The sequence below is a fragment of the Arvicola amphibius genome, chromosome 9 (genome assembly GCF_903992535.2).
Source record: "Arvicola amphibius chromosome 9, mArvAmp1.2, whole genome shotgun sequence".
Lineage (NCBI taxonomy): Eukaryota > Metazoa > Chordata > Mammalia > Rodentia > Cricetidae > Arvicola > Arvicola amphibius.
The window spans coordinates 64,261,333-64,287,293 of NC_052055.2; the positions used below are offsets into that span (position 1 = coordinate 64,261,333).

Genomic DNA, 25,961 nt, shown 5'->3' on the forward strand with positions numbered 1-25,961 from the left:
GGAGACTGAAAATGGAGGACACTTATCTTTTCATTTTGGAACTTGCTACAAAGCAATGTAATAAAGACAGCAGAGAGCTGGGATACAGATATACATAGCAGAATATAATTTTGAGGCCAGAAGTAGCTAGGTATGGTAGTACACACCTGCACTCCTTCCTCTCAGGAGACTGAGGTAGGAGGACCATAAGTTTGAGACTATACTGAGTTTTCTAGAAAGACTCTAAGTAAAAAAAAAATGTTTTGAGGAAAACTGCAATAGTTAATCTTAATTGTCAGCTTCATTGGTGTTAAAATTGCAATTGAAATGATCCTTTGGTGTGTTTATGTGTTTAAATATTTCTAGAAAAACTACTTAAAGAGGAAAGACCCATTCTACATGTGGCTGCCAATATCCTATGGACTTGAAACCCTGAGTGAATAGAAGGAGAAGCAGGTTGAGCAACAGCATTAATTTCCTGAGCCTTTTGATTGTGAATGCAATGTGATGGTCACCTCACTCAGTTGCTACCATTCCTTTTTCATGAACCAAACAAATGTCCCTTTGTAGCATGGTTTCTTGTCAGATATTTGGTTATAGCAACCAGAACAGTAACACATGCACTAGTCATCACATTCATAATCCACTGATTTATGAACATTGCTTTCAGACCTCTCAGCTGGAAATAGTGTTTTAACCAATGATGCTGTGAAAATTCAAGTACAAATGAGGCTAAATGCACAACTCATACAATATATACAACTTAACACAAAATAGATCAAAGGCGCAAGCTCAAGAGACTACAGTATAAAATTCTAAGAAAACAGAGGAATAAATGTTCATTACACTGGATTTCTCACAGATATGACTCCAAAAACACAAGAAGAAAAATGAAAACAGGTTGGCTTTCTCTACAATTAATACTCATGTGTTTCAGGGGAGTCAAAAGTCAATCTATAAAAAGAGAGGAGAAAATCACAAACCATGTTCTTCATAAGGGACTTGGTTCTGTAAATCATAAAGAACTCTTAAGAGTTAAAAATGAAAAGAGAGCCCAATTGAAACTGGGGAAAAGTTGGAAAGGAACAGTTCTGAAAAGAAGAGAGATAACTGACTAAAACACAGGCAGGCAAAGATAAGAGTGTGAGTGCCTGTTAGGAAGCTCTAGCACAGAAGGAACCAGTATCTAGTTCTCCTGTATTCAAGAGGCCACCATACTTCACATTTGGTGACTACATCCTCCGTACAGTCATAAGTTCACATACAAACTCCTATTGTAGATCTTCTTACCTGCTGTGGGACAATGGCCTTGTACTTTGTAAAGATTTGTCACTTGTACTTTAATAAAACACTGGTTGGCAGATTAGCTCAGGTTTCTTATTAACTAATTCTTACATCTTAAATTAGTCCACTATTCTTGTCTACGTTAACCACATGGCTTGGTAGCTTTTATCAGTTAGGCAGTCTCATCTTGCTTGTTCTGTGTTTGGCTTCCTCTGTTTCAGCTTCAGACTGACTCTTTCTTCTCCCAGAATTCTCCTGTTTTTGTTGTCTTGCCTCTACTTCCTGCCTGGTCGCCCTGCCTATACTTTCTGCCTGGTTACTGACCAATTAGAATTGTATATTATTGTGGTTTTTTTTTTTTTTTTGAAATTTTTAACTGCAAAGAGACATTTGGTTCCAGGGACTGTTAAGCTAAACCAACACATATACTTTAAAGGTATCTTGATTTCAAAATATGGGTCTAGAGATCTGAGGATTCCTGCAGAGGGAGTGCAGGCTCCTTCAGATTGTGCTGTCAGGTTTGCTGTGTGATATTCCATCCCACCCTGCCCCCACCTTGGCCCTTTTGTCCCAGCAGTGTCCCTGGGCTGCCTGGAATCCCTGATCCTGTGCCCTGGAATTCCATCTGGACTGGTGAGTGAATGTGGACCCTGGGGCAACCTGCCCTGGAAGAGAGCACAGACCCCCTCCCCACAGCTCCCTCTTCAGGCTTGTCTTTGTTTCTCAGGACCCTGCCTCTCCCAAGCCTTCCTTAGTGTTTTCAGGTGTCCTGCTCCTGTACTAAGGCCATCCACCCAAAGGGGTCAGACTCTGGCCTCCAGGGAGGTCAGAGGATTCCTGCAAGGGAGTGCAGGCTTCTTCAGATTGTGACACAAGGAATAGGTCCTCCTCTGGCACTGGGGAGATCCAACCAGATTCAGTCACAGCAAAGATTGGTCTAGGACACCAAGTGCCTCCCAGCTCTATTTGAAGGAAGAGATGGGCAGGCGCCAATGCAGGAGCTCCTCCAACAACATGAAAGGCAACATGACATCACCAGAATCCAGACATCCCAAAACAACAAGAATTGAACACCCTACCCCAGAAGATATAGAAGAAACCGACCTTAAACAGTACTTTATGAAAATTATAGAGGACCTTAAACAGGAGGTAAAAAACTGCCATAAAGAAATGGAGATGACAAACAAAAAAGTAGACGAAATAAATAAATTTCTCAAAGATACCCAAGAAAAACAAGAAAAAGCAATCAAACAGGTAAGGGAAACAGTACAAGACCTGATAAATGAAATGGAGGTATTGAAGAAAACACAATCTCAGGGAAGACTGGAAATGGAAACTCTGAGTAAACGAACAGAAACTTCAGAGACAAGTATTTCCAACTGAATGCAAGAGATGGAAGAAAGAATCTTGGACTCTGAAGATACTAGAGAGGAAATAAATTCACAGATTAAAGAACTAAACAAATCTAACAAATTCTTAACACAAAACATCCAGGAAATCTGGGACACCATGAAAAGACCAAACCTAAGAATAATTGGAGTAGAAGAAGGAGAAGAATTACAACTCAAAGGCCCAGAAAACATATTCAACAAAATCATAGAAGAAAACTTCCCCAACCTAAAGAAGGATGTTCCTATGAAGGTACAAGAAGCCTGCAGAACACCAAATAGACTGGATCAAAAGAAAGCATCCCCATGCCATGTAATAATCAAAACACAAAACGTACAGAATAAAGAACAGATATTAAGAGCTGCAAAAGAAAAAGGTCAAGTAACATATAAAGGGAAACCTATCAGAATTACACCTGATTTCTCAATGGAAACCATGAAAGCCAGAAGAGCTTGGATAGATGTGCTACAGACACTAAGGGAACATGGATGCAAGGCTAGACTATTATACCCAGCAAAGCTTGCATTTACCACTGATGGAGAAAACAAGATATTCCAGGACAAAAACAGATTTAAACAATACGTAGCCACAAATCCAGCCTTGCAGAATGTAATAGAAGGAAAATCACAAACCAAGGAGTCCAACAACGCCCACAATAACGCAGGCATCTAGCGACCCTTCACCAGCACAACTAGAAGAAGGGAAACACACAAACTCTACTACAAAAAAATGACCAGAGTTAACAACCATTGGTCATTAATATCACTTAATATCAATGGACTCAATTCACCTATAAAAAGGCACAGGCTAAGAGATTGGATACAAAACCAGGATCCAACATTCTGCTGTTTACAAGAAACACACCTCAACCACAAAGACAACACCTACTCAGAGTAAAGGGTTGGGAAAAGGTTTATCAAGCAAATGGACCTAAGAAACAAGCCTGTGTGGCCATACTAATTTCTAACAAAGTTGACTTCAAACTAAAATAAATCAGAAGAGATGGAAAGGGACACATTATACTCATAACAGGAAAAATCCATCAGAATGAAGTCTCAATCCTGAATATCTATGCCCCTAATATAAAAGCTCCCACTTATGTAAAAAAAACACTTCTAGAACTCAAGGCAGCCATCAAACCACACACACTAATAGTTGGAGACTTCAACACTCCTCTCTCACCAATGGACAGGTCAATCAGACAGAAACCTAACAGAGAATTGAAAGACTTAATGGAGGTAATGAACCAAATGGACTTAACAGACATCTATAGAACACTCCACCCAAATAGGAAAGAATATACCTTCTTCTCTGCAGCTCATGGAACCTTTGTGAAAATTGACCATATACTTGGTAACAAAGCAAACTTCCACAGTTACAGAAAAATATTAGTAACCACCGTTGTTTATAGGATCACCATGGATTAAAATTAGAAATCAACAACAATGCTACCCCCAGAAAGCCCACAAACTCATGGAAACTGAACCACACCTGGGTCAAGGAAGAAATAAAGAAAGAAATTAAAGTCTTTCTTGAATTTAATGAAAATGAAGACACAACATACTCAAATCTATGGGACACAATGAAAGCAGTGCTAAGAGGAAAGTTCATAGCACTAAGTGCCCACTTAAAGAAAACAGAGAAAGCACTCATTGGTGACTTAACAGCACACCTGAAAGCTCTGGAAAAAAAAGAAGCAGACTCACCTAGGAGAAGTAGAAGACTGGAAATTATCAAACTAAGGGCAGAAATCAACAAAATAGAAACACAGAAAACAATCCAAAGAATCAATGAAACAAAAAGCTGGTTCTTGGAGAAAATCAACAAGATTGACAAACCCTTAGCTAAACTAATCAAACGGCAAAGGGAGAACACGCAAATTAAGAAGATCAGAAATGAAAAGGGGGACATAACCACAGACACAGAGGAAATTCAGAGAATCATTAGATCTTACTACAAAAGCCTGTATGCCACAAAATTGGAAAATGTAAAAGAAATGGACCTTTTTTTTAGATAAGTACCATATAGCAAAGTTAAACCAGGACCAGGTAAATGCTCTAAATACTCCTGTTAGTCGTGAAGAATTAGAAACTGTTATCAGAAACCTCCCTACCAAAAAGAGCCCAGGACCAGATGGTTTCAATGCGGAATTCTACCAGAACTTCCAAGAAGACCTAATACCTATACTCCTTAAGGTATTTCATAATATAGAAACACAAGAGTCACTGCCAAATTCCTTCTATGAAGCTACAGTCACCCTGATACCTAAACCACACAAAGACTCAACCAAGAAAGAGAATTACAGGCCAATCTCACTCATGAACATTGACACAAAAATTCTCAATAAAATACTGGCAAACCGAATCCAAGAGCACATTAGAAGAATTATCCACTATGATCAAGTAGGCTTCATGCCAGAGATGCAGGGCTGGTTCAACATATGAAAATCTATCAATGTAATCCATCAGATAAATAAACTGAAGGAAAAAAACCATATGGTCATCTCATTAGATGCTGAAAAAGCATTTGACAAAATTCAGCACCCTTTTATGATAAAGGTCCTGGAGAGATTAGGGATACAAGGGTCATTCCTAAATATAATAAAAGCTATTTACAGCAAGCTGACAGCTAACATCAAATTAAACGGCGAGAAACTCAAGGCTATCCCACTAAATTCAGGAACACGACATGGCTGTCCATTCTCTCCTTATCTCTTCAATATAGTACTTGAAGTTCTAGCAATAGCAATAAGACAACATAAGAGAATCAAGGGGATTCTATTTGGAAAGGAAGAAAAACTTTCGTTATTTGCAGATGATATGATAGTGTACATAAGCGACCCCAAAAACTCCACCAAAGAACTCCTACAGCTTCTAAACTCCTTCAGTAACGTGGCAGGCTACAATATCAACTCCAAAAAATCAGTCGCCTTCCTTTACACAAAGGATAAGGAAGCAGAGAGGGAAATCAGAGAAGTATCACCTTTCACAATAGCCACAAATATCATAAGATATCTGGGAGTAACTCTAACCAAGAAAGTGAAGGATTTGTTTGACAAGAAATTTAAGTCTTTGAACAAAGAAATTGAAGAGGATACCAGAAAACGGAAGGATCTCCCCTGCTCATGGATTGGGAGGATCAACATAGTAAAAATGGCAATTCTACCAAAAGCAACCTATAGATTCAATGCAATCCCCATCAAGATCCCATCAAAATTCTTCACAGATATTGAGAGGACAATAATCAACTTTATATGGAAAAAAAAGAAACCCAGGATAGCCAAAAAACTCTTATACAATAAAGGTACTTCTGGAGGCATTACCATCCCTGACTTCAAACTCTATTACAAAGCTACAGTATTGAAAACAGCTTGGTATTGGCATAAAAACAGAGAAGTTGACCAATGGAATCGTATAGAAGACCCGGATCTTAAACCACAAACCTATGAACACCTTATTTTTGATAAAGGAGCCAAAAGTACACAATGGAAGAAAGAGGGCATCTTCCACAAATCGTGCTGGCATAACTGGATGTCAACCTGTAGAAGAATGAAAGTAGATCCATATCTATCACCATGCACAAAACTCAAGTCCAAATGGATTAAAGACCTCAATATTAATCTGAACACATTGAGCTTGATAGAGGAGAAAGTGGGAAGTACTCTACAACAAATGGGCACAGGAGACCGTTTCCTATGCATAACCCCAGCTGCACAGACATTAAGGGCAACATTGAATAAATGGGACCTCCTGAAGCTGAGCAGCTTCTGTAAAGCAAAGGACATTGTCACTAAGACACAAAGGCAGCCTACTGACTGGGAAAAGATCTTCACCAACCCTGCAACTGACAAAGGTCTGAACTCTAAAATATATAAGGAACTCAATAGACTAGACTTTAAAATGATAATTAACCCAATTAAAAAATGGGGCGCTGAACTGAACAGAGAATTTTCAACAGAAGAAGTTCAAATGGCCAAAAGACACTTAAGGTCATGCTCAACCTCCTTAGCTATTAGGGAAATGCAAATCAAAACAACTTTGAGATATCATCTTACACCTGTCAGATTGGCTAAAATCCAAACCACCAATGATAACCTTTGCTGGAGAGGTTGTGGGGTAAGGGGTACACTCATCCATTGCTGGTGGGAATGCAAAGTTGTGCAACCACTTTGGAAAGCAGTGTGGCGGTTTCTCAGGAAATTCGGGATCAACCTACCCCAGGACCCAGCAATTCCACTATTGGCAATCTACCCAAGAGATGCCCAATCATACTACAAAAGCATTTGCTCAACTATGTTCATAGCAGCATTATTTGTAATAGCCAGATCCTGGAAACAACCTAGATGCCCTTCAGTGGAAGAATGGATGAAGAAACTGTGGAATATATACATGCTAGAATACTACTCAGCGGTAAAAAACAATGACATCTTGAATTTTGCATGCAAATAGATGGAAATAGAAAACACCATTCTGAGTGAGGTAACCCAGACCCAAAAAGATGAACATGGGATGTAACTCACTCATAATCGGTTTCTAGCCATAATTAAAGGACATCGAGCCTATAATTCGTGATCCTTGAGAAGATAATAAGAAGGTGAACCCCCCAAAAAGATATAGTAATCCTCCTGGATATTGGAAGTAGACACGATAGCCAGGCAAAAATTGGGAACTTGAGGGTGGGGTGAGATGCGGCCAAGGGAAGATGCGGAGAGAAAAGAGTGAAGGGGAGAATGGGGGGAGCTCGGCGGAACGGGATGCTTGGGATACAGGAAGGGTGGATATGGGACCAGGGAAGCATATATTTTAATTTAGGGAGCCATCTGAGGGTTGTCAAGAGACTTGACCCTAGAGCGGTTCCCAGTTTTCTAGGGAGACACCGCCACTTAGTTTCTTGGGCAGCTGAGGAGAGGGAGCCTGAAAAGGCCAGTTCCTATAGCCATACTGATGAATTTCTTGCATATCACCATAGAACCTCCACCTGGCGATAGATGAAGAAAATGACTGAGCTCCCAAGGTCCTGATGAGGAGCAGAAGGAGAGAGAACATGAGAAAGAAATTCAGGACCATGAGGGAACCTCCACCTGGTGATAGATGAAGAAAATGACTGAGCACCACATTGGAGCACTGGACTGAGCTCCCAATGTCCTGATGAGTAGCAGAAGGAGAGAGAACATGAGAAAGAAAGTCAGGAATGTGAGGGGTGCGTTCACTCATGGAGGCAGTGGGACAGAACTAATGGGAGATCACCAACTTCAGTTGGAATGGGACTGATGGATCATGTGACCAAACCCGTCTCTCTGAATGTGGCCAACAGTGGGGGCTGACTGAGAAGCAAAGGACAATGGCACTGGGCTCTGATTCTTCTGCATGGACGGGCTCTGTGGGAGCCTTCTCAGCTTGTTTGATCACCTTCCTGGACCTGGGGGGAGTTGGGAGGACCTTGGTCTTAACATAGAGTAGGGAACCCTGATGGCTCCTTGGCCTGGAGAGGGAGGGAGGGGAGGTTTGGGTGGAGGGGAGGGGAGGGAAGGGGGAGGAGGAGGGGTGTGAAGGTGGAGGAGGAGGAGAGGAGATGGAAATTTTTAAATATAAAATATAAACCATGAAAAAAAACCAAAATATGGGTCTAAGGATATGTTGGTTTGGAAAAGAGGTTCTTCTTTTGTTTTCACAGAAGATAAGAACCTGTGGATCTCTTCCAGACTAATGTGGTTTGATGGACCAAGACCACCCATAAACACCTCCAAAAATTACTTTGCCCAACAAAAATCAGGAAGTAGTTTGGAGAGAACTATGTCCAAATGACCTAAATGATTGTTTATAAATGTCTGTTTACATTTAAACGGTGATATGCTGTAGAGATTTGCATCAGTATGGATCTTGCTTTATTGATACAAAATTAAGTCAGTTTTGTTATATGTATATTTCTGGTTTTGATTAAAATATTGTGTTTGTGCAGCTCATTTAGAAATGTAATGTATAATTAAGAAATATAGTTTAATAGATACTCATCTATAACAGTCAAGCTTGTCGTCATGTTAGTTAGGTTTTCTAGATATACAGAGATATGTTTCAGTTAGACAGGTATTTTTCAAATCTTTCAGAGACCTTCAGAATATGGCATTTGAATGTTTTAATAATTTAGGACTTTTCATGACATGAGACACATCTTCTCCTGGCAGCACCAATTATGTCAAGAGGAAGATGGACATCGAAGAGGCTCCTTATGTAATTGGTTAGACAGTTGGGCAAGAAACTACTCTTGCCTGAACTGCTTGATGTCATGCTGTATGAAATGGACTTGTAGGACCCACAGAAAAAAGAATGCTGAGCTTGAATAATGGTAAGACTGTCCTTTGGGGTTCCTGATTCATCAAAGAGTCTGCAAGACATTCTGGAGGATACAAAAGAAAGTGACTGATGAACTGTCAATATAGGTGGAACTGTCTTTAAAATTTCCTGCTTCATGGAAAAGTCTATTGGATATTATGGGCCTGTGGGCTGAAGAATGGATGCACCAAAGATACAGAAGAACTTTGGGTGATTTTTCAGGCAGCAATGTGTCTCTGTCATTTCTAGAGTTTGTGAAGTTGCTCACAATGCACTTTCTCTTACCTTAGGTAATAACATATTCTTCTAGGGTCTTTGATGAAGTTGAAGAATAGATAGTTACAATTATAGTTTTCCTTAGTTATGATAAAAGAAAGTAGATATAAATATTGTAACTGTAATTTTGCTTGATACCTGTTTTTTATATGTAATTTTACTATGTTAAAATTAAAACTTTACTTTTTTATTTAAACAAAAGGGTAAAAGGTATGGGAGGGCCTTCTGTCTATTTGTTGTTGTTATTGGTTAATGAATAAAGAAATTGCTTTGGCCTTTAGCAAGGCAGAACGTAGTTAAGCAGAAAACTAAACTGAATTCTGGGAAAAAGAAGGCGCAGTCAGGGAGAAGCCATGTAGCCTTACTGAAGACAGATGCCAGAAATTCATCTGGTAAGTCACAATTATACGGTCATACACAGATTAATGAAGATGGGCTAGTTTAGGGTATAAGAGTTGGCCAGAAATACGCTTAAGCTATTGGCCAAACAGTTTGCAAATAATACAGTTTTTATGTGATTATTTTGGTGCAGCCTGGAACAAAACAGACGGTCTCCACAACACTTACCTGCTAAGAGAAAAACAGTATAAGACCAGGGAAGACAGCCACCTTGTAGAAGAGACTGAGTGTGACCCTCAGCGTTGTTTCCATCCAGGGCAGCTTTTCTTTCTCAGAAGTGTTTATGTTTTGTGCTCACTACGTCTAAGCAGTTTTTCCTTCAACACTGCTATGATATCTTTCTGGGTCAGCCAGATTTGAGAAACTAGAGCCCATGTAGCAGTTACCTAAAACCCCTTCAGAAATGTAGGGTTTCACTCTTACAACCCACGGCCCCTGAAGTGACTTTTTATTGAAATTGTCAAAGAATTTTCTTAGACTCACAGCTTCACTGCACTATAAAGCATGGGCACTGAATCTAAAGCAGATTAATACTGGTGCCTACCCCACATCTTTAAAATTTCCTCAGGTGTTCTGGGAATCTAAGTTAATGCCAAAGTTGTGTCTTTTCTGACATTTAAAATGTATTTCACCAGTTAATTATGAAATGTACACAATAGGAAACAATCTCACACCTATATATGAATTATATACATGAATATATAATTTATTTCATTGTATTTTTGTGTGTGCATGCATGTGTGTACATGTGTATGTACGTGAGTGTGTGCAAGTGCACATACAGGCACACAAATTGAATAGACAAGGGCATCAAATCCTCTGGAGCTACAGTTGCAGGAGGCTATGAGGGTTCATGAGCTGCTGACATAGGTGGTGGGCACTGAATCCAGGACCTCTGGAAGAGTATAAGTATTCTTAACCACCAAGTCATTGCTCCAGATCATCCTGTATGCTAAATCTTAGAGCAAATATCAGATGCGGATTCATCAGTGCTCCAGCAGTCACCTGGTGCCTGCAGTCTGCTCCACAGTCTCTATACCATTGTCTGGTACTTTGGTAACAAACAAGAGTCATGCAGTAAATTCCACATTTACTACCAATACATTTAGTAGTAACCAAAGTATAAAGTAAAAGTAAAGCAATCAACCAGTTCAATCTACAAATGTAGCATTTATAAAAAGCAGAACCTTAGGTGTTGACTTGATTGTTTTGTTTTGTCCTATGTCATCAATATGTCTCTGTAGGAGGTGTTAGGGAAACATATGTGCACATTCTGAAGCTACTTTGTATTCTCACTGTACATGGCTTATTGGTTTTTAATACACTACAAACATTGTCAAGGCTATATAAATTAAATTATGTGTAAAGGGTAGAGTTGCTTATATATTTTCTGTTTCAATTAAAATACAACTGTGAGGAAATCAAATATTTTACTATAAGGAAAATCTAATCCTTGGAAGGGGGTGATTGGTCCACAATAATTTTATCTTGTCTTTCTTACTTCAATGAGTATTTCTCAACAGAAGAACAGTGAGGAATATCTAGAATTGCAAGGCTCCTTTGTTTTCAAAATGGATCTCTGTTTACACAGACTGCTGGGCCACATTATCAAAGAACAATAATACAGCAATAATTCTTTAGCCTGACTTGGACAGCGTCCACACTCAGATGAGATAAGCTTCCTTTTCCAAGAAGAATGACTGACTCTAACATTCAGTTAAGAAATAAATCAAACATTGAGAACTCTTCCGTGTTTGTGTCAAATGGGAGTGGGAAGAAGTCCACTGGCAATATGGGTAGCTTTAGACAGGCACTCTCTAAAGTGAAATTGCACAAAGGAATGCTGATATTCAGATTACCAACAACATGTCTAGTTGCTCTTTTTCCCTCCTGTTTTAAAAAGCATTCTATTTTTAAATCTTAGATCTCTAGTCTGCATACCATGTGTGCCTGGGGCCTAAAGAGACTGGAACAGGTCCTAGAACATACGGAACTACATTTGCAGGCAGTTGAAAGGTGCACTTGTGTGTGGCAGGAACCAAACCTGGGTCACTATGATTTAAGAAATGTCAGTCCAGTTAGGGAGTTCTCTACACTGCCATTTCTGTTCTCCTGATACTTTCCCCTCTTGTTAGTCATTGTTTCACTCTGGAAACAGTGGGATGGAAGGAGAGGAGGCAGCTGAGTACAAATCTTCACTAAGAGAGAACCCAAGTTTAGGAGAAACCTGGGCTGTGTTTGGCTGTTACTGCAGATTATTGTAAGTTTGTGTGGTCACAGGAATTTCACTCATAAAATTCTCGTTATTAACAGCACATGCTGGTTCAATTCAGGATGATGACGTGTGGGTTCCAACTTCAGTCTGGATCTCTCTTACCCTCTTCCTCTTCACATGTCTGTCCCATGGTCCAAAAGCATCCCAGAGCTTCCTGAATTTTCATGTGAGTCTCTCCAGACTGCTCTATAGCTAGGCTACTAAAGGCCCTCAGCCCTTCTTTTCTTTGTTTCTGGGATGAACATGTTTGAGTTGTCCCTGCAATCTCTCAGAGGTCACCCACAAGTTAACTCATCAGCACATATTTCCTCTTCACACTCAAGCTTTCCCATCATGCTTCATTCACTACTTCTGAAATAATTATTTGCACCTAAAATGTCCGAGAATGTGTTTGAAACTATTGTTATTTGGGGGAAAGCAATTAAAACTGAGACGGAAACCAAAAAACTATCAGAAAGTAGGCCCACAGTTCCACAAGGCATGGTTTCCTAGATTAAATGTCAGCCTGGATGAGAGGTGTTACTGGGGAGACAAAGCTGACTCTTGGTGATGGCTAAATGAATACAAGACAAAAACTTACTTAACCACCACATATTTTAAAACAGATGAATTTTATAATACCTAAATACATCTTAGTAATGTTGTTAAAAATTATTTTCTTTTATAAGGACAGTCTTAAAATTAAGAGAGGTAAAATGCTACATAAGAAATGAGTGTTGGAGAAAAAGCAAAACTTAGGCTTAAATGAGAAGTCACATTCCCCCATGGACTAAAAATCTTGATTTAGCTCATTAAAACTGAAGGATATCAGTTAAATAAAACACCTGCTCAGAATATAACTTATACTGAAAACCAAAGTTGCCACGTGCTGTCAAGGTTGTGGAAAGCACTGTAACATCAAAGAGGCCCTGCCTGGTGTCAGATTCAAGTCCATTCAGGTAAAGTGTTCTCTAAAAGCCCATCCTGGGGCATGCTGGCTTATTGATCTATGACAGAAAAAGGGGAAAACAGTAATCAAATAAAGAGATTTAAAATGCACCCTTCAGAACATCTAGAAGATAAGCCACTTCTTTTGTAATAGAGGTTGTTATTATAAAAACACCTACAGGGGAATAGGATGCTCGCCCACGGAGAGATCTCTCTACTCTGCACAGGTCCCTTAGTGGGGAGAGTGGGGAATGCCCTCAGGCTCATTGGCGCATTTCTGCTGGATGTTGTGAGCATGGGCACCAATGCCATGTTGGTGCTTCTGCTTCCTTTTCAACTGTTCTTATTCCTCTTGTCTCTGCTAAGTGTTGTAAAGGACTGATGGGACTGTACTTTGCTGTCTGCCTGTCACTTCTGTTTGGACAATGGGTTAAAAGGGCATGTATTCCTGTCCCCCTACTTATTCATGGGGAAATGGAGCTTGCTGGTGAGTTATGTCCAGGGGCACAGCTGGCTATTATGTCACACTGCTCCTGCTTTAGGTAGAATTCTGATATCCTTCTTTGTAACATGATTAATAAAAACCAAGAGACAGAAAAATTGGGCTTCAACCTAAAGGTCAGAAAAGCAAAACAACCAGTCACTAGTTTCGACCTCTACCTCAGTGTGAAATGGCAATCCTGTCTCCAGGAATCTCAAAATGAGACTGTGTCTGAGAGCTGTCTCCTCCCATCTTATATTCCTCTCTAGGGCTAGGATTAAAGGTGTGCACCACTACCACCAGGTTTCTGTGGCAATTAGTGTGGTTACTGGGATTAAAGGTGTGTGTCACCACTGCATGGTCTGTAAGGCTGACCAGTGGGGCTATTTTACTCACTGATCTTCAGGCAAGCTTTATTTATTAAAATACAAATGAAATATCGTTATACTTCTCTCCATACCTCACTGTTGAGCTTGTTTATCTGCTGCTTGGTTTCTTCAGCCTTGATGAACAGAACAGCCGCTCCGATCTCTGCATCTGAAAAGCAGTGCGCACAAAGTAGCCTTTAGGAACACAATGTGTATTCAGGCTTTGTGATGGATTCAGTGTGCAAGGAAGGAACCCTGCTGCCTGAGCTCATGGGTTCTTTGGTCCCAGAGCCAGACAAACCTCTTTTCCTTCTTTGGGTAGCACCTGCTATTCTCTGAGGGGCAGACTCACAGCACAGTGGTTGGGACTGCACTGGCTCCGTGTATCCCCACACACCACCATAAGCATGTCCTAACACTATATCTCAGGGTCTTTTCATTCTCATTGTCACTCCCCATGCCACCCACACTGACCATTGGAAAAGGAATTTGCTTTGTCCATGAGAACATTTCATTCCAGTCCTGTTTCAGGGGCTAATCTCTTTTGCATGCTTCATATCTTTCCCGGTACCACTCCACTGCTCTCATTTCCGAGTTCTCTTCTCTAGTTTCTCCCTACTCTGTCCAGGACATGAAGCACGAATCAGTCATGTCTTTGACAAGGAAAAGATTTGATGATATGACAGAATTAGCCTACCACTGATCAGATGTGAGTAGAATACTTGTTTGCAAAGAAGAAAAATCACTCAGAACAGATCGAAGTAGATATAAGTGCTGATTTTATAGAGATGTCTTGCAGACAGTCAACAGACTGTTCCCATCATATGCAATAGGCCAATGTCCCTTTATGGGAGACATTAGTGAATAAAGAACCCAGCAAAGGGAAAAGAAATTTGAAGACAATTAGGCAGTGGGTTTGGATTTCGTGATAAATGCTGATATGAAGCAGTTCTAGGTTTTAAGCACTGAAGTTGAGCCATACAAGTACATTTGTATTTTTAAAATGTTCTCTCTGCATTAAAAAGCAGTGTGAAGACAGGAGAAATTTGGTGGCAGTTCAGGCAAGATATACGTGTGACCGTAGAAGAAGGATAAGTCTAGGCAGAACTGAGAATCATTTAAGAGGTAGAATAAAGAAAAATGTTTGCTTCTATATTTTAGCATAGGGCTTAATGATGGGACAAGGAAAAGGAAGAAGTTAAGAGGTGGGTGGGTGGAAAGACCAAGGCTCTGTACGTGGCCCCCAGGGGGCCACAAGGAAACTGTTGCTGCTGAGATTCACTGTTGGCTTTTGTGGCAAACACAACAGTTTGATGTAATTATTACTTCCTTGACTGTTGCTCCAAAATAAAGCCAACATGCATAATTTAGTTGAGTTAATGACCTTACACTCTATTCTTTCTCCAGTTGCATCAAGTCTTATGTGGACCCTCTGTTTTCGCAGAAGGCAATGAGTGCTAGAAAGGATTAATTTCCAATAAAATTCTAAATTTCCTCCCTCTTGTCTTCCTCAGGTTTGGGCTTATGCAGGGAGTGGCTAGCTAGCAGGAGAATAGAATACAAGGATCTTAACATTTGGTCAGAAGCAGGGAATGACAGGACCAAGGAGTGCTAGTCTTGCATACCAATTTTCTTCATTGTTTTTTTTTATCTACGAGCATTTAATAGCCTTTCAGTGTCCTGTCTTTATCAAATGAAGCTGTTTTCCTTAGAGTTTATTTCTCATTTCTGGACCTGATTATATTGAGAGATCCATTTTGTGGATGAGATTGACAGAGGTGGAGAGAGGTCAAATTGGGCTCGAGTTGGAGGTGTCTTCACACTAATTCGCCGTCCTTCTAGGTTGGTGTCTCAGAGTCAACTGTCTTACTTCATTTCAAGGTTGTTTATTTTGACAGTCTGAAGAAAAAAACCTCTCATGAAATAAATGATTAAGGACTACCAACATTTCCTGAGCACACAAACAAACATGATATTTCTGCTAGGTAGTGTTTTTCTGAATTCATCTGGATGTATAATAGGAAAATAGGACACCCCCTGATGATTACTCTGTCAAGGACGGTAAATGGTGGGCATGGGCCTGATTAGAGAGCAATGTCAAACAATTATTTTGGTACCTGGAAGTGGTTCCAACTCAAGTCAAATCACTAAGTGTCCTGTTTAACCCATGGGATTGGAAGGCTACGGTGTCAAACACCACACATTAGAGAAAACATCATTCACGAAGATGATTAACAGGTGCTTACCTCCAGGGGTAGGGGAAATTCTGGGCTCCGACCTGATTTGTTCAGAGCCAAAGTCAAAAGTCTGAGTCTCCTTACTGCTGTTGCCATCTTCAGTTCCATCAACAATCCTGCATCAAGTACAGGAAATTAGTTGACTGTGCACTTAGCTTTATGAATTCCAAAATTTATAGAAGACCTCTAGGACACTTGAATTCAATTTCTAAATTCTGGGTGCCATAAGGTGCCAGTCACATAGTAACTGCTTTCTGAGATGATGCTTGGGGGCGTGACTGCTAGTTGTGTGTATGTAACATGCTCTGCAGAACTTGACAAAAAGCAAGTTTTAAAAAGAAGCGTGAGTCATTTAAGGATTTCTGTATTTTTCTCAATTAGAATTACAGTGTGTGGGACACATGGTGTAGCATGAAGTGTAAGCAAAGTTAACTGCACTTAGGGCTTACTCACTTTAAAATGTGAAACTCGAAATCTTAAAGCTGTAGATGTGGCTCACATTTTAGCTTACATTTTATTTTTGTTGGACATTGATGATATAGAAATTAGACTTATTTATTCTCAGGCTTAAAAACCAGGTTAAGAACACACACACACATACGTTGTATAATATTTTATTTGTGTTCTGACAAATAAAACTTGCCTGAAAGATTAGAGAAGCAGAGCAGCCATCCACCAGAAACTTCTTACCTCTACTAAACTTCAGACTGAATGGGGAGGGATCCTGTCTCTATAAATTCTCAGACTGAATGGGGAGGGGGTCCTGTTTTTACAATTTCTCAGATTGAATGGGGAGGGGGCCTGTCTCTACAAATTCTCAGACTGAATTGGGAAGGGGTCCTGTTTATACAAATTCTCAGACTGAATGGGGATCGGGTCCTGTCTCTACAAATTCTCAGACTGAATGGAGAGGGGTCCTGTCTCTACAAATTCACAGACTGAATAGGGGAATTTTGTCTCTACCCACCTTATATTTCTGTCTCTACCTCCCTAGAGTTGGGATTAAAGGTGGGAGTCTCCCATGTGCTAGGATCAAAGGTTTGAACTCTCAAGTGCTGGGATCAAAGGTGTGAGCCACCATCACTGGGATCTGTTTCTCTTTTAGACTGGTTCAATCTCTTATAACCCAGGCTGGCCTTGAACTCCTGATCTTCCTGCCTTCCTCTCAAGCACTGGGATTAAATGCCATCACTGCTTGGCCTCTATGGTTAACTAGTGTCTAGCTCCACCCTCCGATCTTCAGACAAACTTTATTTGTCAGAACCCAAAATATCACACACACAGCACACATACATTTTACCTCCATCTAGGAGAAAACATTTTAACTCAATGACTGAAACATCACAGAAAACAAGTTCAATGATAACTTTAGACAAAGACCTAAAACTATTTATTTGAGTATTAAAGAATTTTATTTTCTCAATGTTTTTGTGGTTGTTATTATTATGTTGTTATTCTGGAAACTGAATAACATGTATACCATGCAAATGTTTTCCACCTAGCTCTGGCCCCAGCCCAAATGTTTAAATCACTGAGAAGCGTTGAGTCTTTTTCCTTGGTAAATGGGGTCTAATTTGCTCACTGCTGAATGCAAGTATTCTGTGGAAACATATACGGAAAGATACAAAATCCAAAAATGAATGTCCCCAGTCATTTACTACAAATGCTCATGAAATGCTCTCCATGTAAAAGAACACACATTCCTGGGACAATTGTGTGATCCTAGTGTCCCTTCTCTTCTAATTAAAAGTTATCACACTTCCTTGCCATTCAGCCTAATGTGCTATACATAGATGCTACAATGTGTTTTTTGCAAGTGGCTAAAGAATGAGTATATTAGAGTCAATATTTGTTTTACAAGTAGAGAAAAAATTTGAATACAGCTTCCAGTCCTTACTATTGCTGAGGTCTTTGACAGAATATTTAAGTCTTAAGTTTTATTTTCACAACACTATCAGAAGAAATAACACAAATGACTTCTTTTGACTCCAGGAAGAGTAAGTACAAAAACGGATGGAAAATCACCTCACAAGGTGCGTGGAAACTAGCAAGCACTGGGGATATTTTTCTAACGTGGATGCTCAGGTGTTGGAGATTCTGATGGTTTTTAGTGCCTTTCTGGCACCACAACATGGGTTTTCTACCATCTTAATTCCCTTTAATTGATTCTAAAGTGACTTTATTTTCAGTGCAAATAAAAGCGGCTTTACTATATAGAAGAGGAGTACAACTAGCTTTAGTTATCCACAGATAACAAGCAGAATATTGTGGCAAGGACAACAGACCACAATCATTTATCATTTCAACCTGTTGTTCCATCTTTATTGTGAATTCAATTATAAGTTGCATCATGAAAAGTTGAGATAAATTAGTACAAAGAAGTGAGAAATATTTCCTGGAACCTCTTTAAATGATTGTAAGTACAATTTTCATAGCACAAGTATACACATGTGAGTACATATAGATGAAAACAGTGCTCATGGTTCAGGAAAACTGAGGAATTGAGGTAGTGACCTTACTAATGGGACAGAAAGGCTCAGAAGGCTGTGTAATTTACAAGGTGTGTGCTAGTCTGTTTCTGAGCACATGCAGAAGTGTGGACACTCACCTGGGAAACTGTTGTATCAATGCATTCTTACCTTGGACTGAGATCTGGGGTTCCCACACTGTTCAGGCTGTAAAGCTGTACTTTTAGGTGCTTCTCTTTCCTTCTGCCATGGTTAGGTGGGTCAGTCTCCTGCTTGGTTTTAGGGGAGGTGGCAGTGGAGACTCTGATTGGTGAGTGAAATGGTACTGTCCCTGAGGCTAGTTGCTTTAGGCTTAAACCTAGACAGCTCTTATTACTTCCAATCTTTTTATTGCATGAAGCAGAGGATCCCCTTGTATAGATGGGAGAGAGGGATGTGGTCTCCTCTTCCTCCACCTCTTCCTCCTCTTCCTCATCTTCCACAATAGATGGAAGTCTCTTGTTGATGCTTCCATTCCCTTTGGGTTCTGCCTAGATCAATGGATAATACAGCTTAGCACATATCGCCAAGAGGATATCATTAATGCCAAAGGTCCTACTGAAAAAAGATCAAAATCATTAGAGATTAGTAAATCTTTGTATGTTTTGTGCTTAATTTCCAAGTTTTAAAAGGTTCTTTAGTTTTCACACCCAGGCCTACCTTCTCTGCTTTCCTGGCTTTAAATCCCAATCATTCACTTGGACTTTAAAAATATCTGGGTGGGGAGTTGTGTGAAGATGTATTGTACATGTTTTACAGCAAGATTTAACTCAGCCATGCATTCATAATAATAGATGGCATTCTTTTACGCACATGATCATTTTAATTTAAATTTGTGTATTTTGTTCATTTTTATTGTTTTTATTAAGCTATACATTTTCTGCATTCCCCCTTTTGTCCCCCTCCCTTTCTATCTTTCCACTATCCCCACACTCCCAATTTATACTTTTAGATATTGACCTTCTCTCCTTCCTAAGTGGATCCATGTATGTCTCTCTTAGGGTCTTCTTTGTTGTCTAGGTTCTCTGGGGTTGTAGATTGTAGGCTTGTTACAATTTGCTTTGTCCATATATGAGTGAGTACATACTATATTTATATTTCTGGGTCTGGGTTACCTCACTCAGGATGTTTTTTCCAGTTCCATCCATTTGATTGCAAATTTCAAGAAGTCATTAATTTATTTTTACCACTGAGTAGTACTCCATTGTGTAAATGTACTACATTTTCATCATCCATTCATTGGTTGAGTGGCATCTAGGTTGTTTCCAGGTTCTGAGTATTATGAATAATGCTGCTATGAGAACAGTTGAGCAAGTATCCTTGTGGTATGATTGAGAATCCTTTGGGTATGTGCCTAAAAATGGTATTGCTGGATCCCCAATTTTCTGAGAAACTGCCATACTGATTTCCAAAGCAGTTGAACAAGTTTGCACTCCTACCAGCAGTGGAAGAGTGTTCCCTTTACTCCACATCCTCTCCAGCATAACTTGTCATCAATGTTTTTGATCTTAGCCATTCTGACAGGTGTGAGATGGTATCTCAGAATTGTTTGTTTTGATTTGCATTTCTCTGATGGCTAAGGATGTTGAGCATTTCCTAAAGAGTCTTTTGGTCATTTGAGATTCATCTGTTGAGAGTTCTCTGTTTTTTAAATTGGGTTATTTGGTATTTTTGTGTGCAGTTTCTTGAGTTCCTTTTATATTTTGGAGATCAGCCCTCTGTCAGATATGGAGTTGGTGAAGATCATTTCCCATTTTGTAGATTGCCTTTTGTCTTGTTGACCGTGTCTTTTGTTTTATAGAAGCTTCTCAGTTTTAAGAAATCCTATTTATTAATTGTTTCTCTGAGTGATTGTGCTACTGGAGTTATATTTAGGAAATACCAATGTGTTCAAGGGTACTTCCCACTTTCTCTTCTACGAGGTTCAATGTGGCTAGATTTATGTTGAGGTCTTTGATCCTTTTGGACTTGAGATTTGGCTGTGACTATAGGCATGGTTCTATTTTCATTCTTCCACATGTCTGCATCCAGTTATGCCAGAACCATTTGTTGGAGACATTTTTTTTCCATTGGATAATTTTAGATTCTTTGTTAAAAATCAGGTGTTTATAGGTGTGTGGATTGATGTCCAGGTCTTCAATTCAGTTTCATTGGTCAACCTGTCTGTTTTTATGCCAATACCAAGCTGTTTTCATTATTGTAGCTCTATAATAGAGCTTGATGTCAGGGACTGTGATGACTCTAGAAGTTCCTTTATCATACAGAATTGTTTTATTTATCCTGAGTTTTTTGTTTTTCCATATGAACCAGAGTATTTTTTTTTTTTAGGTCTGTGAACAATTGTGCTGGGATTTTGATGGGGACTGCATTTAATCTTTAGATTGCTTTTGGTAAGATTGCCATTTTTACTGTTAAATGTACCTATACAAAACATGGAAGATCTTTCCATTTTCTTCAAATGATGATTTCTTTCTTCCATCTTTCTTCAAATGATGATTTCTTTCTTCAAAGATTTAAAGTTCTTGTCACACAGGTCCTTCACTTCTTTGATTAGAGTTACCCTAAGATATTTTATGTTGTTGGTGGCTATTGTAGAGGGCAATGTTTCTCTGATTTCTTTCTGAGTCCATTTATCATTTGTATGTAGGAAGGCTACTGATTTTTTGAGTTAATCTTGAATCCTGCTGCATTACTGAAGCTGTTTAGCAATTGTAGGAGTTCCCTGGTAGAATTTATGGAATCACTTATGTATACTATCATGTCACAAGCAAATAGTGAATCTTTAACTTTTTTTTCCAATTTGTTTCTCCTTGATAGTCTTTTGTTGTCTTATTGCTCTAGCTACAATTTCAAGTACTGCATTGAATAGATATGAAGAGAGCAGACAGACTTGTCTTGTTCTTGATTTTAGTGAGATTGCTTGAGTTTCTCTCCATTTAGTTTGATGCTGGTTGTTGGCTTGCTGTGAATTGCCTTTATTATGTTTAGGTATGCTCCTTGTGTTCCTGCTCTTTCCAAGATCTTTATTATGAAGGAGTATTGGATTTTGTCAAAGGCTTTTTCAGCATCTAATGAGAGGATCTTGTAAGTTTTTTCTTTCAGTTTGTTTATATGGTGGATTACATTGATAGATTTTCATGTTGAATCATCTATGCATTTCTGGGATAGAGTTTACTTGGTCATGGTGGAGATTTTTCTGATTTGCTCTTGGATTTGGTTTGCCAATATTTTTGCATCAGTGCTCATGAGGGAGATTGGTCTGTAATTTTCTTTCTTCGTTGTGTTTTTGTGTGGTTTGGGTATCAGCGTAATTGCAGCCTTATCAAAAATTTGGCAATGTTTCTTCTGTTTCTATTGTGTGGAACAATTGGAGGAGTACAGGTAATAGCTCTCCTTTGATGTTCTGGTAGACAGAATTCTGTGCCGAAACCATCTGGCCCTAGGCTTTTCTTAGTTGGGCAACTTTTGATGAATGTTTCTTTTTCTTAGAGGTTATAGTTCTATTTAATTTGCTTCTTTGGTCTTGATTTAATCTTGGTATTTGGTACTTATCTAGAAAACTGTCCATTTCTTTTATGTTTTCCAAATTTGCAGAGTACAGGTTTTTGAAGTATGACCTGATGATTCTCTAGATTTCCTCCATGTATGTTGTTATATCTCCCTTTTCATTTCTGATTTTGTTAAATTGCATATTCTCTCTCTACCTTTTGGTTAGTTTGGATAAAGATTTGTCTATTTTGCTGATTTTCTCAAAGAACCAACTCTTTATCTCATTGATTCTTTGCGTTGTTTCTATTTTATTGATTTCAACTCTCAATTTGATTATTCCCTGTTGCTTAGACTTGCTGAGTGAGTTTACTTCTTTTTGTTCTATAGCTTTCACATGTTCTGTTAATTCACTAGTTGGGATTTTTCTAATTTCTTTATGTAGGTATTTGGTGTTTTGAACGTTCCTCTTTGTATGGCTTTCATTGTGTCCCATAGTTTTGGGTATGTTGTGCATTGATTTTCACTGAACTTTCAGAAGTTTGTAATTTCTTTATTTCTTCCTTGAACCAGGGTGACTCTTGAGCATTGTTTAGTTTCCATGTGTTTGTGGGCTTTTTAAATTAGTGTTGTTGTTGAATTCTAACTTTAAGCCATGATGATCTGATATTGCATCTGTTGAGATTTGCTTTGTTATCAAGTTGTGATTAATTTTGAAGAAGAATCCACGAGGTACTGAGAAGAATGTATATTCTTTTGTGTTTGGGTGAAATGTTTCATAGATGTCTGTTAAGCCCATTTGAGTCATAAAATCTTTTAGTTTCCTTATTTCTCTGTTAAGTTTCTGTCTGGTAGACATGTCCAGTATTGAGAGTGTTGTTTGAAGTCTTCCACTGTTAGTGTGTGGGGCTTGATGTGTGACTTAGGCTTTAGTAATATTTTTTTATGAATGAGGATGCCCTTGTATTTGGGGCATCGATTGAAAATTCATCTTGATAAAATTTTCCTGTGATGAGTATGAAGTGTCCTTCTTCATCTCTTTTGATTAAATTTAGTTTGAAGTCTATATTGTTAGTTATTAGGATAGCTGTTCCAGCTTTTTTCTTAGGTCCATTTGATAGGAAAACCTTTTCCCACCCCTTTAATGTGAGTTAATATCCATCTTTGTACTTGAGGTGTGTGTTTTTTTTTATGTAGCAGAAGGAAGGATTCTGTTTTTGTATCCAATCTGTTAGCCTGTGTCTTTTTATAGGCAAATTGAGTCTATTGATATTAAGGGATATTAATGACCAGTATTTAACAGTTCCTGCTATTTTACTTATTTGTTTTTTTTTTATTGGTGATGAAATTGTGTGTGCATTTCTCTTCTTTGGGATTTGCTGATGCATGATTATCTATTTCCTGTATTTTTTTTTGAGGGATATAACTATTCCTTGGGTTGAAGTTTTCCTTTCAGTACTTTCTATAGGACTAGATTTGTAGATAGTTATTGGTTTAATCTGGTTTTGTCATGAAATATCTTGTTTTCTCCATCTATATTGATTGAAAGCTTTGCTGAATATAGCTGTCTGGGCTGGCATCCATGGTTTTTTAGTGTCTGCAGTACATCTGCCCAGGACTTTCTGGCTTTCAGAGTTTCCCTTGAGAAGTCAGGTATAATTCTGATAGGTCTACCTTTGTATGTTACTTGGTCTTTTTCCTTAGCAGCTATTAATATTTTTTTATTCTGTATGTTTAGTGTTTTGATTATTATGTGATGTCCATTTTTGGTCCATTTCATTTGGTATTCTGTAAGCTTCTTATATTTTCATAGGTATATTTTTTGTAGGTTGGGAATGTTTCCTTCAATGATTTTGTTGAATACATTCTTTTGTGTCTTTGAGTTGGACTTCTTTAATTCCTGTTATTCTCAGGTTCGGTTTATTCATGGTGTCCCAGATTTCTTGCATTTGTTGGATTTGACAATTTCTTTGAACGATATATCTATTTCCTCTATGGCATCTTTTACACCTGAGATACTCTCTTCCATTTCTTGTATTCTGTTGTTTATGCTTGCATCTGTAGTTCCTGATTGTTTACACAAATTTTCTTTTTCCAGATTTCCCTTGGTTTGTGTGTGTGTGTGTGTGTGTGTGTGTGTGTGTGTGTGTGTGTGTGTGTGTGTGTTATTGCTTCTATTTCCCATTTCAAGTTTTGAACCATTTCTTTCACCTATTTGATTGGTTTTTCTTGGTTTTCTTTAAGGGATTTGTTGATTTTTTCCGTTTTTTTTTTTTTTTTTGTCTTTTCCTCTTCAAGGAAAAATTTTATTTCCTCTTTAAGGGTCTCAATTGTCTTCATAAGGTTATTTTTAAGGTCATTTATTTCTCCTTCATCTGTGTTAGGATGTTCAGGGCTTGGTGTTATAGAACCAGTAATTTCTGGTGGTGCTGCATTGTTTTTTTATGTTGTTGAGTGTATTCTTACCCTCTTGTCCACCCATCTTTTCTTCCGATTGGAATGGGTGGGGCCTGTGTTTCTGGGGATCTCTTTTCCTCCAGTGCATGTAGTTGGGGCCTGTGACTCCCTCGTAAATTCCTCAGGTGTAAGACGGGCAGAGCATTCCTCAAGGAGCCTACATGTCCATGGCTCTGTTGGTGGCTTCCCCTGGTGTAGGTGTGGCTATTGCTCTGATGGTTGCTTTCCAGTTGGAATCATGGTTGAGGCTGAGGCTCCCATGGCCAGACAACCTCCTGAGGCCACTGCTGTCATTGCAGCCTGCTGCTCTGCTGAGGCTTCCTCTCCTGATGGTCTCGTGGCTTGCGTGCCATGTGCTTCCTCTCCTAGAGGCCTGGTGGCTCACCTGTAGCACTGTTTGACATTTTAATTTTGTTACAGGGACTTGGGTTATAGGATTTTAAACTGAAAATATCTTTAAGAGGAACCCGCCTCGAAGATAAGCATTTACTTGAGAATATAAGTCTCTCCTATCTATTTTGGACCTCATGGATAGAAACACGAAGCCTTATTGGCTCCCTTGCTTCTAGCTCCCCTTGTTCTTACAGGTCACTGAGAGGATACAGAGCAAATTTCTGCTCCACTGAAGAACCTTGAGACATGTAGGGAAAAAAATCTTTCCAGAATCCATTTGAGGAGCACCAAGCTCTTAACGTGGCATCCAATCCCATAAGTCAAGAAAGAGATACTAGAGAAAATAACGGACTGAGCCAGAGACCTTTGAGGGACCAGTTGAGAGTCAGGGACCTCTGAGGGAATAGGCCCAAGCTAGGAACCTCTGGGGGAGAAGACCCAAGCTAGGGACATCTGCAGGAACAGGCCTGAGAAATCGACCTCCACCAGAGAAAGCCTGAGCCAGTGACCTCCACCGGAGCAGGCCAGAGTCAGTAACCTCCATGGGAACAGGTACAAGGGAGAGACTACCAAGGAAACTGGCCTGAGCCAGAGACCTCTGCAGGACTGGGCCTGAGTCAGGGAACTCCAAGGGAGCAGTCCCAAGCCAGAGACTTCTGTGGAACAGGGCCCAAGCAAAATACCTCCATGGGAGCAGGCACAGGGTAGGAACATCTGCAGGAACAGGCCTTAGCCAGTGACCTCCACCAGAGTAGGTCCAAGGCAGTGACCACCACAGGAGCAAGTACAAGGGAGCTACCGCCAAGGGAGCAGGTGTGAGCCAGAGATCTCTGCAGAAACGCAAGGGACCTCTGCTGGAGCAGGCCCAAGTCAGGAACATCTGCAGGAACAGACCTGATCCAGTGATCTCCTCTGGAGCAAGCTTGAGCCAGCGACCTCTGTCAGAGCAGGCCCATCCAAGACAGTGACCTCCATAAGAACAGGTCCAAGGCAATGACATCAGCAGGAGCAGCCCCCAATCAAGCGACCTCTGGGATTGCAGAGCGACCCCCAGGAGTGCCAAGTTACTCTGGGAACACTGAATGGCCTCCAGGCTGAGTGATTGGAACTGCTGCCCGGACTCCACCATGAGGAACAACTATCTGAGTCTTGGAACCACTGGCACCTGTAAGAT

General features: G+C 39.6%; 1 protein-coding gene across 1 annotated transcript in view; it reads right to left on the minus strand.

Annotated features, from left to right (window-relative positions):
* The window catches only part of Kcnh8 (potassium voltage-gated channel subfamily H member 8), a 463,803-nt gene that overhangs the window by 9,506 nt on the left and 428,336 nt on the right, over positions 1-25,961 (minus strand). Inside the window, exons 13-15 of the mRNA XM_038342973.1 lie at positions 18,584-18,942; positions 15,954-16,060; positions 13,800-13,876 (exon numbers count right to left, since the gene is read on the minus strand). Of these exons, the coding sequence (XP_038198901.1) occupies positions 13,800-13,876; positions 15,954-16,060; positions 18,584-18,942 (543 nt within the window). The remainder of the gene's footprint in view (positions 1-13,799; positions 13,877-15,953; positions 16,061-18,583; positions 18,943-25,961) is intronic.